General features: G+C 40.3%; 1 protein-coding gene across 2 annotated transcripts in view; it reads left to right on the top strand.

Moving 5' to 3' along the window:
* Positions 1-15,815, top strand: part of NBEAL1 (neurobeachin like 1) — a 166,548-nt gene that overhangs the window by 30,378 nt on the left and 120,355 nt on the right. For both annotated transcript variants that reach the window (XM_019523492.1, XM_019523491.1), the window contains exons 3-6: positions 7,868-8,029; positions 9,624-9,705; positions 10,628-10,755; positions 15,001-15,083. In XM_019523492.1, coding sequence (XP_019379037.1) covers positions 7,868-8,029; positions 9,624-9,705; positions 10,628-10,755; positions 15,001-15,083 — 455 coding nt within the window. The remainder of the gene's footprint in view (positions 1-7,867; positions 8,030-9,623; positions 9,706-10,627; positions 10,756-15,000; positions 15,084-15,815) is intronic.

Genomic DNA, 15,815 nt, shown 5'->3' with positions numbered 1-15,815 from the left:
TCTCAACCAGGGTGCCAGGGCACCCTGGGGTGCTGCCAAATTTTTTGATAGGTGCCACAAGGTGTGAGAAGATAAGTGAGGTGTGAGGAGATAAGCAGATAAGCCAGGCTCAGGATTGTCCGTGCCTGAACAATCCCCCAGGAGCACATACTTTAATTTGAGAAACACTAATGTTGGAAAGATTTGACAAAATTAGAAGTTCATAATATTTGGATATGTTAGGTGGTTGTATTTTTAGAACAGTTGCATTTTAATAGCAGCATGGCAAAAGATTAAAAGGAAAAATCCATAAACACAAAGCTTAGCATGCAAGAACCATGGCAGCATTTTCATTGTGTTGAGTGATGGTTTCAAAAGCCCCATATAAAATCCAATATACAGGTGAGATTAATAACATGATTAGTGTTGCAGTCTGAAAGAGTAGGTAACTATAGTATTGGACAAATTTTATATCAGGTATGAGAAGTGACTCAACAACTAAAGGCTGTAGATTGATAACAACTGTGTTTTGATGGCATAAATTTAATGTCATACTGTTAGATGGTGTGTGCTTATTTTAATAATAAATGGTTGATTCCATTTCTTACAGCACTTCCATCTGAAAAGTGACCTAATTCTGGTTTAGTTAGTTTTGTTACTTATTTATTCTTTTAAATTCAGTACAGTATTACCAAAGCTGCAAACATTTTTAAAAACATGAAAAAATCAAAAATAAAGGATTCAAAATATATATGGAAGTATCTTCCTCTGGAACCTGTGTATTAGTGTGACTGTCATTGATATCAAAGCTTTTCTCTAACAGTGTGCCAGAATTTCCTTTACTTTTCTTTCTTTTTCTAAAGATATTTTTGCTTTGATCTTGGAAGTCAGCGTGTGTTGCAAGCTGAAATAAGTAATTGTTTAGTGGGTGAATACATGAATTTTTCATGTTACAAAGTCTCAAATTGTTTTACAGCTATTGCATTTACATGCAGCACCCCTGAAAGATGCTTCTGAGTGAAGGGAACAGCTGTAAAATGGCAAAAGAGGCATTTGTGCACAGACAGCAGGGCAAGACCCCCTTATGATAAATGCCATGGTAATGTTAGAGCAGTGGTTACTATGGATCTTGATTCATCAGTAGATCTCAGAGCCTCCTGGAGTCAATCTGAGGCTGGGATGGGGGGCTGAGTGCCCACGTGCTTGCATGTGCACACCCCAGCCTAGCAGGTCAATCTGTAGGGGAGGGGCTAGATCGAGGCCCCCATGGTGGGGGACAGTGCTGCAGAGGCAGGAGCAGGGATAGGTTGAGTGAGACCCTGGCAGGGTGGGACTTACCTGCTGGGGAGGTGTGCCCGCAAATCATTTTTTCACTCTCTACCTCAATCTGACCTGCGCCTTCCCTATTTATAATGTGCCACCTTGCCCTGCCTTCTGGTTTGAGGGCTATTTTTTCCCTAGTTTAGATTTAAATGTCACAGCAACAGGATTTATACCACTTTATTTAGAAAGACCAACACTCTTCATATAATTCTTTTACATATAATTGATATGTTGACAGCTGCGCACATCGTGTCAAGGATTAATCCACTCCTCTGTTTTGCATTTCCCATAAGCATCTATGGCATCTCTGCTCTATTTACAATTGAAAGGCTAAAGCTTTACCAGCTGGTGAGAAGTTATTTTCCCCACTGAAGAAGGAAGCCATTTTCACCTCATTTAATAAATGCTTTTGTTACAAAGACCATTCTGGCATTCCTTTGTTAGTTTTTTGTCTTAACTATAAAATAAAAGGGCTTAGGGGAAGTCCTTGCAAAGTAACTCAGGCAGTCTGTTTTTGGCTATTTTTATGTTGGTGTTACAACCCACATAAAATTATGTAAAAATTACAAATATTGCATATTTAGTGGAAATAAATGGATAACTGGTGAAATCTGTTTGTTTCCATAGCTGTTGATTTTTAAATTCAAAATTCCTTTTTAAAAATCATAATGCTTTTGTTTAAGTTGCAGTGGGATGAACATAATTTGAAACTAGCTTGCCCTCCATTCAAATAATAAGTGAGATGGGTTATAGCTACTTGCCTGTCTTAAAGCAAAGACCGAAAAGATTCTTAATGAAAGAACTACTGGGGCTGTGCAACATTTCAGCAGCCATTTCATTTTGGAGATGTTTTGGGCCGTTTTGGCACCTGAAACGCCAAATCTGAATCGAAACAGAAGGCTCCAAAACATTTTGGAAATGTTTCAGAGAATTTCGAAGTTTTGGAGCTGGGCTTGCATGGAAACAGAAACGAAGAAGAGGGAGGGAAAAGAGGAGGGGAAGTACTTCTCTGATATTGACATCTAGCTCCCAGTTCGGTTTCCCCAGCGGTCTGATAATTTCCCCAGCTCTTTCCAAGCGGTGCAGGCCCCTGATCTGTGTGCAAAATTTCAGCAAGCTGTCGCTGCGGGTTGGGGCCAGTGGCAGCTGGTTGGCACAGCCTGTGCTGAGCATTGGGAAGACTGCGGTGCTGCCGCTGGCCCCAGCCTGAAGCGGCAGCCTGCTAAAACCCAGAGCGCAGATCCGGGGGCTCAGGCCCCCGTGGGAAGAGCCAGGGGAATGATCAGAGAGCTGGAGAATCGAACCGGGGGCTGGGGAATCCCTGCCACACAACCTGGCTCTGCAAGGAGCAGCGATCTGCATTGGGGTCTCCTTGCCACCGCTGCCCACTCCACACAGCCCCACATTGCTGGGGCAGCACGGGGTGGGCAGCGGCAGCGAGGAGACCCGTGGTGTGGATCTCTGCTACCTGAGGAACAGAGTTGCATGGCAGGGACCAGCAGGCTTGCTCGCTGCTCTATGCTGCTTCCCTGCCCTGTGACCTGGCGCAACAGGGATCAGAGGTCTGTGTGGGGGTCTCCTCACCTGCATGGAGGGCAACGGCCCTCCCGCTCCCCTGGATGAGCCACCCATGGCCCCATCCTGCTCCCCACTGGGGCCCTGCAGCCCCTGGCCGAGTCTTGCCCAGCTGGGTAGGGCTGTGCAAAGCTTCCCTTGCAGCCCATTTGAAACAGATTCGGAGGTATGAACCAGGACAGTGATCCGAAACACCGAAACAAATCACTGTCCTCTGAAATGGCCAGATCTGAAACTAAATCGAAATACAGCCATTTCACACAGCCCTAAGAACTACTTTAGATTGAAGTGCCTATTGTATTTTTGACTTGTGATTACAGAATTATGAATAAAAACCCCTCAGCTAATATTAGATATTGGCTTTGGATTTAGGACCCTGAGGCCTTATCCCTCAGACTGACCATGACCTTTCCATTTGATAATAGGCAAATTTATTGATACACAGTGATAACAGAAAAGAAGCATTACAAACAATTAAGCAATGCCATATATCTATCAAATCCTAGGCCTGTCATCTGAGTCAAAGTACATGGACAGGATGCAGTCTTCACGCTGAGGCTGTTTCTTAGGTGTCAGACATCAGGATTCTGGAGGTGGGATGCAGAGGCCCACACCCCCTTTCCAGTGGGGTGGATGAGATGGGCTGTTGGTGTTTGCCCTCTATCCATGGTGTTGGGGATCCTTCCCGGGGACTGGGACAGGGAGGAGAAGGGATGGGGAGAGACAGGGCGAGACAGAGAGGAAGGGACCTGGGGTGAGACCCTTTCTTACTCTCAAGTCTCTGCTTTTGTGTTCTCCTTCCCTCTTGATGACTCCTGATGACTTCATCCATGGCTGTTTGCTGGCTGATTGTCTCTCTCTGTGGTCACACATCCACGTAGTCTTCCAGGCCTTCCCCTAATTTGGTCTGTTCCCCCAAAACCGGGACTCACCCCTCCCACCCCCCCTTGCTTTGGGCCTTGTTAGCTGGTGGCACTTACCTTGTGTTATGAGCAGTATGGTACATACCCCCTAGGTTCCCAGACTGTATGTCCTTGTTGCTTGAACCTGTTTGAGACAACCTGTTTGCTTGAAGGCTATGATCTTGTGTTACGGCATTCCTCCTCAGAGTTCTCAGGCCGTGTGTCCATCTGTTGGCCTTGTTGTGTTAGACACCCTGTCTGCTTCCAGGGCTGTGAGTAACATTATGCATGAGACCCAAGCTCTTTAGAAATCAGTTAGTCCCTGCTGCCCATCGTGAACCATTATAATGTATATATCCATACCTATAAGCCAATTCCCAAAAAAACAACCCTTTAATTGCCATTTCTAAGCCAACATTAGATTTAAAAAATATTTTCCAATTACTGTTTGGAATATGTTGTTTACAGAGATAATTCTTTTGGTAAAAGCTGGTACAGCATTTCCACAGATGTGAAGGTTGAATTTGTTGTAGTGATATGCTAAGTACTTGCTTTATAATTGTTGGGGGGTGGAATCTTGTAAGTTTTAAATGAACCTGTTCTTCGTGTTCAGTTTGAGCAGCTAAAAAGTTTGCAGTCTTTACCTTAGCACCTTACAGACAGTGCTTTACTATAACATGGACACATGTAGACTGGTCTATATGCATTTTAAACCTGAAATGGGCAGACATACAAGCATATTATACTGGTTTAAAGCCTCCTGGAACAGTTGTAAAATATACCTGGAAAGCCAGTTATTCTTTTGTACCAGTGTATTGTGAACCAGGTATGTGTTACATGTGGACACCAAGCATTCTGTGTGGTGGGTCTGGTCTGTCCTCCAGTCATCCCACACTGCATCTTGTCACTCCACAAAAGGGAAGGAGTACACTGGATCATGGAAGATGTAGTTCAGCCAGGGGTGTTGACCAGTTGGAAAGAATGAAAGTCATTAGCTCTCCAAGCTATAGCTCACGTGGGCCAGTGTTTCACAGTAGGAAAATGCAATTAGTATGGTTATTGTTTAGTTGCTTGTAAGCATATAGCAAGCATGCTTGGTGACCATTCCATGAATTCTGTTGTGAAATTTACCAAAAAATTACTTTGTCATAGCTTCATTGTGGAATACTTTTTGTCCCCTCTGGCCCCTCAGACCCCACTCCACTGTCTGCCCGTGTCTGTGTAAGGCACTCTGATTGGCTGCTGAGACAGCCAATCAGAGCGCGAATAAAGTGTTACGTACAGAAAGACATACGTAGGCTTTTATAATATTAGAGTGTGTGTGTGTGTGTGTGTGTGTGTGAGGCCAGAGGGGACCTTGAAAGATCATCGGGTCCAGCTCCCTGCACCAAGCAGGAAAGATAACTGGGGGTCAGGTGACCCCAGCAAGGTGACTGTCTAGTCTCCTCTTGAAGATTTCCAGGGTAGGTGATTGTAGAATAAGCTCTCTCCAGAGGTGGTGTAGTGTGGACACCTGACTGCGAAGAAGTTTTTCCTAATGTTGAACCTTAATCTTCCAGGAGTTTGTGGCCATTACTTATGGTTTTCCCCTGGGTGCCCTGGTGAACAGTTGTTCACTGAGCCCTTGATGTACTCCCCTAGTGTAGTGGTAAGCTGCTACCAGGTCCCCTCTCAGCCTTGCTTTTCTCAGGCTGAAGAGTCCCAGATCCCTCTGCCTTTCCTCATATGACTTGCCTTTTAAGACTCTGATCATATGGGTGGCTCTTCTTCGGACTCTCTCAAGCTAGTCCACGTCCTTGTTAAAGTGCAGTGCCCAGAACTGGATGCAGCACTCCAGCTGCGGTCTCACCAGTGCTGAGCAGAGTGGAGGAATCGCCTCTGTGGTTTTGCTGTAAATGCGTCGATTGATGCATGCCAGAGTATTATTTGCCCTACTGGCTACAGCATCGGACTGCCAACTCAAATTCATACTGTGGTCTATTATTACCCCCAGGACCCTTTTATTTGTGGTGCTAATCAGTTTGGTGCTGCCAAGCCTGTAGGTGTGTTAGGGGTTGCTCGTCCCTAGGTGGAGCACTTTACATTTCTTGGTACTGAACTTCATCAAGTTCTGATCCACTCAGTTTGCTAGCCTGTTTAGGTTTGCCTGTATCTGTTGCCTATCTTTGGTGTCATCTGAAAACTTGAGCAGTGAGCTCTTCACCCCCACATCCAAATAGTTAATAAAGATGTTGAAAAGTACTGGACCAAACACTGACCCCGCGGGACACCGCTACCCACTTATATACGCACGCACACGCGCAGGGGAGGGTGGGGGGATGATATGTATACATACGTATGTGTGTGTGTGTGTGTGTGTGTGTGTGTGTGTATATACACATACAGTTTTCCTCAACAGAAGGTAACTTTTCAGTGTTAGGAAATAAAATTGATAATTGTTTTTCCCTGAAATAGTGCTACATTTTGTTTTTAAGTATTGCAGTTTTGAGCTAAATGTGGGTTGTTTTTCCTTCATGCTGTTTCACGCTTCAGGATTTCATTTTGGTTTTGGATAATGATGGTTTCTATCCCTTCTTCATTTGGATTTAACTAAAGGCTGTGACGGACTGGGTCCTTTGGTTGTTCCCACCCTCTGTTTTTCTTGTAATGATTTACCATGTTTTCCTGAATTGTCCTATCATAGTCAAACAGCTGACACCAAAATAGTGCCTTTTCACCAGCTGGAAGAGTAGACAAGAGTGGCTCTTGTACAGAAAACTGCTCTCTCTGCCATTATATGGTGCCAAAAGGAGCTCCATTTTTAACCTTGGAATGCATTACTGCTTCAGCCCACCTAAACATTTCTAAGATGCTTTTGAACCAAAGTTTTCTCCATGTTAGTATTTTGTCCTCTGGTGTAGCTGCTATTTTTGTCGTTTCCTTCTGCTTCTGATTTTCTTTGATACTCTCCAGAAGTCTTTCTGCATAGAAAGACCAATTGGTGATCATGCTTAACGTGCTCTGTGGTGAGTCCTGGGCATAACAGAACACCTTGTACTTTGTGCCAGCACCACAGTACTGAGATTTTCTGTTTCTTTTCTTTGTTTTGTAAAACTAATTAGAGGAGCAAATCTATTTCCTGTCTTAATGATACCCAGAAAATAGCAATGATGGGGTAGCAGTTATTAATTGGTCAAATGCCAAGAGTCAAATGGATTGTTGGAGCTTTGTGTGTGCTAGACCCTTTATTTTCCAATATTCAGTGATGTAGTATTAACATAAAACTTATTTTTGCATCATGTACAAGTAGGGGAGACCATGTTCATTGGATAGTTAACGTAGAGCTACACTACATCCTCAGTACTTTTGTGGAGAGACCCTCTCAAGCATGCTTTGCCTGCTTGTTTTTGCTCAGGCAAATTTAAACAGGGAAGTATGGCAGTGGGACTGCTCCAGGGATGCCCCACATAGCTGCTTTTGAAATGTCTGATTCCAGCATGCTTGAGAGCAACTATGTGGGGCATTCCCACTTCATATCTGGGCTGGAGCAGGAACAGGTCGCTGGGGTGTGCTCAGAAACGTTCTTCCCAAGAGGACCAGGGGTGAGTTGTAGACATTACATTTCTGGTCTTCAGTAGCATTCTGTAACTAATATCTAATTAGGTTTCTTTTGATTTTCAACAGGCATTCCAAAACTGTTCACAATGGGGTCCATATCTTATTACAGAAAATATACTGGGGATTACATTCACCTTGATTTTGGGCTTTACTGACAACCTCCCTTGATGCAGCTTTCCTGTTGCAACTCCAGCAGTTAACTACATGGAAAAGGAATATTAGGAAAGCCCCTTGGGGAAATGATTTTCATGTATTTTTAGCTGTCTTTCCATTAAGGTCAACAGCTGGGAATAAGGAGGAGCCAGCCAGTAAGTACTGTGTAGTCATTTAGCTCTATGTGGATTATCAGCAAATGCTTGTGGATGACCAGTCATTGCAGTTTGGTGAGTTCCTGTCCTGCTGTGCTTGTGGAACAGTACACAATGACACAAAGAATGCACAAATAACAAATTCCATTGACATGTTTAACATTTTTTATATTTTTTTTTTAGGGTAGATGACGTTCCTCCGGGAATATCGCTACTTCCTGATAACATTCTGCAGGTCCTGAGGCTCCAGCTGCTACAATGTGTCCAAAAAATGTCAGATGGACTAGAGGAGCAGCAACAAGCTCTGTCACTTTTGCTTGTCAAATTCTTCATCATCCTTTGCAGGTATCTGTTTGGTTTGGTGGCTGTTTTGACTGGACTGTAATTTTGGTTGGGGAAATCTTGATTTATTGCACATGCATAGATACAGGTTTCAACGCATGTACGGGGCATGTATGTGCCATCAGAGGACTGGACTAGGGAGTATTACCTGGCATGCATGCTCTATATGCCACACCTGAAAAGTTATAATGCAGATGCCTTTAGTGCAGTACTTGGTCACATGTCAGTAAATATACCTGACATGGAGAGTTGTTGATATATGTTCAATAGTACCTATGCTTTATTATTTTGGGGTATAGCATGTGTGGACAGGGCAGGCTGAGTATCACTGTGGTGTATTTTAGTGCAGTCCTTCTCTAGTATAGACATGTCGGTGTTGATAAAGTTTTAAGAGTCCCCTCCTCCTAAATTGTAAATTGTTATACTTAAATTATGTTAGTGGACATAGTTATTTCTAATAGTGCTTACTGACACAGAGTTCTTTTAATTTGCACACTCCCTTAGGGACAGGGTGACCATATTTCCCTTCCCTGGTTTCAACAGAGGATACCGTATTGTCTGGGATGCTCAGCTTTCTCTGAGCTTTCTTCAGCTTAGCAGGCTGGAGAACATGGGGTTAATGAAACATTCCTGTTTTAAAACACTAGTCCTGGGTGCTCCACTGAAAATGAAACAAAAGCATTCCTTTGATAAGATTCCTGGACCAGCTGTTTAAAACAGGACTGACCTGTTGAAAATTAGGCATATGGCCACACTGCTTAGGCCTGGGATATTTACCAGATCAGAAGTCGCTTTGGCCAGGTTCTTTGTTGCCTCCAGTATCTCCCCATGATTGGAACCTGTTGAGGGGCTAAGATAGTCTAGGCAAAAAATCTTCTTTTGTGGGGGTATTCACCCCCCTTGGTCTTGCTTTTCTCCCAACAAATACCATGGACAGAGCTTCTGTTTGAAGTGCTTCAGGGGCCTTTGAAGCTATTTAAAAATGGCCCTCAAAAAAAGAGGGAACATCTTCTGAAGCGTTTCATTTTGAGTTCCTGATTTTAGTGGCTTGTTATTTAGGTTGAGAAATGTTTGTATATCATCCGTATTGAATGTGGTTTCCTGTTATCTTCATGATTTATTTAGTGTTCTAAAAATATTTTTATAGTTGCCTTTCTTCCTTTAAAAAAATGGAAACTGATAATGGACATGGCTCAAGGTCTAGAAACCATTAGTAGTTAAGTCATTAGTTTTCTTGTGGTGTCTAACAATGTGGGAGAAATAGAAGTTATTTTCTGTATCAGGTTCTGAGCGCTGTATCTGGAATGCTCTGTAAATCAGCTTAACCTGAAATCCAGGCATCCAGCTAAAACTGGCTTACAGTGATGTGGTCAGAGCTCTGGCTGTACTTAAGTTGTCTTCCAGCTCTGAAATACTTATAGTATATTAAAGTGAGGTGAATAAACTTTTCAATATTAAAAAATATTGTTGTAGATGTTTTCTTGAAATATGGACACACTCTTTATAATTTATTCTTAAAAGCTAAGATAAGCATTAGAGGCTAGTTTTAAAAAGCATTACAGCATAAAAATGACTGAGTTTGATATTGCTCCTACAGAAATTTGGCTAATGTGGAGGAGATTGGGATGTGCTCCTACATAAACCATGTCATCACAATGACTACTCTGTATATTCAGCAGGTATGTACAAGTGCAATTACCATACACATTTGTGGATGACAGGGTTGGTGGGAAAGGAGAATTGAGGCCTTAAGATGGGGAACTATGAGAACTGATCTTTTTTTTCTGAACTCTGCCACAAAGTTCTTATGTGACTTGCAGTCAGTTGCATGTCCTCTCTGTCTAATTTTACCTGGCTTTAAAATGGCTTAACATTTTTAATGGAGATGCCTGTTTACCTTGATGGAACACTCTGCAGCAAGGTTTATTCATCAAAGTGCTTTGAAATACTAAGTTCAGAGCATTTTAATTAATTAGAGAAATTTTGGTAAGTTCCAGATTTCATTAAAGAGGATGAAAAGGAGGATCAGGTATTGCATATTTATATGTAGCTGTCCCTAGACTTAAGCTATCACAAGTATATTTCAATTATTCTTTATAGGTATCTGAAAATGAATCACAACAAAATAGTTCTAAAGTATGTTTCAGGTGAATAAGCTAAATAATTTATTTTGAAATTAATTAGCTCTTTTAGTTCAGAGATAATCTCGGTACTTTAATTTTTGTTGCCTGTTCAGAGTTCAGCCATTGTTAAGTTTTTTGGAAAGGGAATATTTAACATTGTTTTCCTTATGGATCAAGTGAGTTGATGGCTCTTATGAATATATTTCATGGAGGAAATGGTACCTTTGAGTTGGTACCTGTTCTGAGGGTACGTTCTGTATTGCATATATCAGAAAATAGAGTGAATGGATGCTTGGTCTTGGTTTTCAAAGGAGCCTAAAGAAGGTAGATGTTCCAGTGCCTATGAAAGAGATAATAGGACACCCAGTACTCTCTGGTTTGTTTGAGCGTCCTAAATGTAACTTTTGTTATTGGATTCTCAGTTCACAAAAGTTTCTAGAAACATTATGACCCCAATTCTGTATTTTCCCCCTCTCAGTTAAAAAGTAAAACAAAAGAGAAAGAAGTGGCAGATCAAACACCTATAGAAGAATTTGTAAGACATGCACTGGCTTTTTGTGAAAGTCTCTATGATCCGTATCGAAATTGGAGACAGAGAATTGCAGGGTACGTATGAGTTTTAACATGGTAAATTTCAATATTATGATAATTACTTTAAAATGTCACTGTGGTGTTATTTAAGAGTTTAAGCACAACTGGGATTGTCCAGTGTCAAGCCAAAATGAAACACAATTACACCAAAACTTCTGTGCTCTTGCATTTTTCAGTTGCAAAATGGAGGATTAGTTTTGATATCAATTGACTTGGTTAAAGATGTATTTCTACTGAAAACATGACTGTATAATCCAAGAAAATCTCTCATTTGAAGCAGGTGTCCTAATTTATTAAAAATGTCAGGTTACTAATATATCCAGTTCCAGCCAAAACTCAGTTTTAATTTTTGAAAGCTGGGGAGAGTAGATAGGTAGGATCCAGACCTGAGGATTTCTGTAAACCATTTTTATGGCAGATTAATGGGGTTTTCTTTATGCTAGGTTCAAATAATTGGAATAGTAAAAAAATTGTGGATAGAATTTATACTTGCTCTCATAGCTTCATTTGAAAATGTAGATGGAGAGAATCATGCTATCAGAATATTTTTGGATCTCTGCTTATTTTTAAAAATGCTTAAATATATATGAATTATTGTTGAATATATACAAAGTAGAAATAGATACCGTTTATTATAGTGGCACTATTGGGATATTCATTACAATAATATTGAAGTTCTTGTATACTGTATGACTATCACCTTCTATTGTTTTGGAATTTTTTTCAGACACTCAGACCCTGAAACTAATTGCAAAATGCAAGGGCTAGAGTACTAATTGGTTACATCTGTGAGTGTAAAAAGCAGAAAGCCAATATGCTGTTTTAAGAGTGGCCCTGAGGGCCTTGCTACACATGCAAATTAAAGCTGGATAGAAACCAACTATAGAGTTGTTACACAATTTCAAGCACTAACTTTATACCTGGATGGATACTCATTTTTATTGTGTGCCAATTCTTTTGCTCATGTGGGTGGTCTGAATTTGATTGCGTGATTAACCAGTTAATTGCATAACATATGTGATGTGTAGTAGGGACCTCAGAAAAAGCAGGGGGACAGAACCCCTGGGGGCACACAGAAGAGAGAGGCCTAGAAATTACTTGCTCCTCTTTCAAGTGGGTACATGAATAGAAAATTGTGTAAATGATTTGCAAATAAACACTTTACACTCGAGAAATACCTGACTTGTGTGATCAGTCTCTCCTCCTAACGGAAACTAACAAGCAAGGCCCTAAATATTTTGCTAATCATTTTGGCCAAAAAATGGGTAGCAATTCAAAGCTACAGTTTGATACGCATTAAAGAGTACATTCTTGTAAACTTTTACAATGATTCTTATATGGTATTTAATTAGTTGATTAAACTGCTGCACAAATGTAGGTTTTGCCTCAATTTGTATATGAGATGCTTGTTCCATGTGCATTCTCTCTTTTGCAGATATATATATATTTATATATTGATAACTTATTGTAATTAGTAGTGTTCTTCCTTAAATCCACTTGGAGGGTTGAATCAGTTGAGACTCTTTATAATAATATGTATTATCATACTTCCCTTAAAAGAAAGATTTCTAATTTTCATCTCTAAGTCCTTTGTGAGATTTCTTTAAAAAAAAAAAAAAAAAAGAATGAATGTGTGAAACTTGAGCAAAGTCCTTGAACAGGACTATTTTTTTAAATCTGTTCTATTTCAAGTGAAGGAGGTTGTACAGCAGTGGTCATTAATTCTGGTTACTGCGTAGGAGCAGTTATCTCATTTTTTGTTTAAGTAATTTTTTACTTCCGAAGAACTTGAGTGTTCTTGTGTGTGTGTGTGTGAGATTCATCAACATAACGTAATTAATTATGGTATGTAAATTTGGAACTGTTTTGATTATCTTGCAGAGATTGCCAGAAAGGTTACATAAATGATTTAAAAAAAAAAGGAAGGTTAGCATCCTCTTCCTACATATTAAGAATGTGCATAATAGACATGTTGATATAATTACATATATAAAAGGCAGGGGAAGGTGGTACTAACTGGTTCAGAGAGGCAGAAGTTAGCATAGGCAACAGCCTAACTTTATCAGATCTTCATAATACAAGCATTTGTTGCCTACAAAAGCTTATGCCTCTCTGAACCAGGTAGGGCAGAGTGGCACCTTACAGACTCTCTTCTGCCTGACTTCAGACTGACATGGCTAACTACCCCTCCCTTGTGTTCTTGTGCACACACTAACACTTGCACACATACTCTCTCACTCTGCCTCTGTGTGTATTCTGTCCGTGTGTACGTGCGTATGTACGTACACACATGCACACACACACTCTTATAATCATACATATAATAAAATAACATTTCCATTAATCCATGTTCTTAATATAGACAGATGATGTTCCTTTCTTATCATTTATGCAACCTATATGGCAGTATCTGCAAGTGTATTAAAATAGTTCCATATTTTAGTATCCTAATTAATTAGTGTTATCTTGATGAATCACATAGTGGCACTACTTGCTGTGTACAATGTTAAAAAAAACGTACATCACAAGTTGTGCTCCTTGTATTTTTGGAGGATGTTGAGATTCTGATTTCACACAGCAAGGCACGATTGCCCACAGTTCACTAGGGTCTTTCTCCATATAAACTACTTTAACGTTTTGCTCTTGTAACACTGTCTTAGCTATAATGTATCTTATTGTTTATGCTTAATGCATTTTAGATGTATATAATTTTAAATGCCTAATATTTATCTAACAAAGATGTACAAGTTCATGATGAGTCATAAACATCACATACTGTAGAAACAGTGCCATGTGCTCTGGCTTCTATTCCAGTATTCATTTGACTGTAGTAAAGATCTAATTGAAAGTACTTGTTTTACAAAAAAACCCAACAAAACAAAACAACCCCCCCCCACACACACACACATCCCAGATGTGAAAAACAAGCTGTGTGTCTTAAGTCAGAATGAAGGAAAAAATGGTTTTTCCAGAGTGCAGTGTGCACAGAGCAGGGACAGAGTTTAATTTTCAACTTACCGTCCGTTCACTGCTCAGGCAAAAGCCACAGTTTTAACCCTTTTACAGCTGAACTGTCAGTAGCTCTTGGCTGCTCAGCCAAAAGATGAAGTGGCAGTTGCTGCTGAAGGCTGGATTGCATGGACAAATATAGGATTTTGAAAAGAGCTGTTAACAGTCTGCAGAGCTGCAGAATTGGCAGAGAGGGACCAGGAGTAGCTAACAGATAACAAAATTTCTGAACAAAGGCTACCTTGATTAGTGGAACATCAAAGCCATTAAAAAGGAGAGAGGGTTGTTATCGCCTTTACAGTGAAGAGCAATTAGCAGGAATCAGATACATGATAATGAGCTATTAAGCCAGTTGATCCTCTCAGTGCTGTGTGAATAGAAATGCCACTGCTGCTTTTGGATAGTTAGTTTTAAACTTTTGGTAGAGCAGGAATCAAAGCAGGGTGCAGCTATATCATTGCACCTTGTCTGGAACTGCTTCTGTTGGAAGAGAAGGAAAATAAGCAGCAGGCATCTTGTGGTGTTTCAGTGCTTCTGTTCTGGGTAGAAAATGAATTTCCCCAGTTTTGGAAGGCATGATTTTTGAGGGAGAGGTGTGAGTGGTATGTGAATAAATAAGATTTGTTTATAACTGCAAATACGTATTCTGGTTGCCTGCCCATGTGTTTAAAATTAAATCTGAATATAAGCTAGAGGGAGCTTGCCACCAACTAATGCACTTCAAACTTTCATTATTACTTTCTTGATTCTAAAGTATGACCCATTTTTTCTGTATTGGCAGGAGGAAGGTAAGAAAAAAAAAAAAAAAAAAAAAAAAAAAAAAATATTTTTTTTCCTTTTTTTTTTTTTGGCAGGAGGAAGGTAAGAAAAAAAAAAAAAAAAAAAAGGAAAAAAAATCATGTTTTCCTTAAAGTTGAACTGTTTCTTTTCCCCCAAAATTTTCTTTCCCATGTCAGATTGCCTGTCATAGAAGCTTGGCCCTTAAGTTAATGATTCATGGCAATAGTAAAGTAAAATAACAGATTACTGCTTTTTTAAATCAAAACCATATTTTAAAAAATTAAGCCATTTTTAAATGTGGAGCAGTAGATACATGATTAACAGTGATTAATTTTTTTGGATGAGACTATTTTATTCTTTCCTTTTTTTCTTGTAGGATAAAAATATATTTTATTTATTCAGTCTCTATGAACATGTCCCAAAAACCTTATCTCTAATATCTCTTTTGTATCTTTTATTTTTTAATTGTAGACGAATTCTTAGTAATGTTGAAAAGAGCAGACAGAAGTATAAACCAGCCTCTCTTACTGTGGAGTTTGTCCCTTTCTTTTACCGTAAGTAATATCACTCATTTAGTAATGATCACTGTTCAAGAAACAAACTTCTTGTTGACATAGTTTAATTTCCGTTGCAAATATTTGATGTGTCAAAAGCCTTTCCTAGATGAGAGTTTGATGAAGTTATTTTTTTTCTTCCTTGAATTTAAGACTTTAGCTTTGTCTTCAGTATCATTATCTTGGTATCTGCATTTATGGTATTATGGACTTTCTGACCTGGAAATTATATAAAGCTTTAATGTGATTCAGCAGGTAGAAACTGTGGCAGAAAGCCACCTTGGTTTCTCCCCAAAAATCTCTGCCCTGTGACACTGCGATTTAAATCTCTGTGCTGTGACCATTCAATTAGGATGGGCCCAGCACACAGGGGACCACACCCTCAGCCTGTCTCTTTAGGGAACTGGAGCTGGCTGCATTCCTGAGAGAGGGGCGAAACCTGCTCCCTCTGCTTACGTGACTTGCATCACTTACCTGGGTAAGGGGTTTCTACCTGGGGAGCTGGAATCTGCCCGGTAACAGGTGATGCATTTCAAATTGGTTGACTGACAGCCAACTGGGGGCTGACCTCCGCTGGACCAAGTGAATGAGGTCACAGGGGCTATATAAGTTAGGACGGGGAAGGAGGCTGTCTCTCCGTCCATGAGGTGACACAGCATCCAGGCAGGGGACAGAGAAGCCTTAACATCTGAAACTGGCTCTCTCCCCCCAAACTCACGAGCTAGGAACCGC

The sequence above is a fragment of the Gavialis gangeticus genome, unplaced genomic scaffold (assembly GCF_001723915.1).
Source record: "Gavialis gangeticus isolate Ggan-Ray unplaced genomic scaffold, GavGan_comp1, whole genome shotgun sequence".
In the NCBI taxonomy this organism is placed as follows: domain Eukaryota; kingdom Metazoa; phylum Chordata; order Crocodylia; family Gavialidae; genus Gavialis; species Gavialis gangeticus.
Note: the sequence above shows the minus strand (reverse complement) of the source record. Positions and strands in the feature narration are given on the sequence as shown.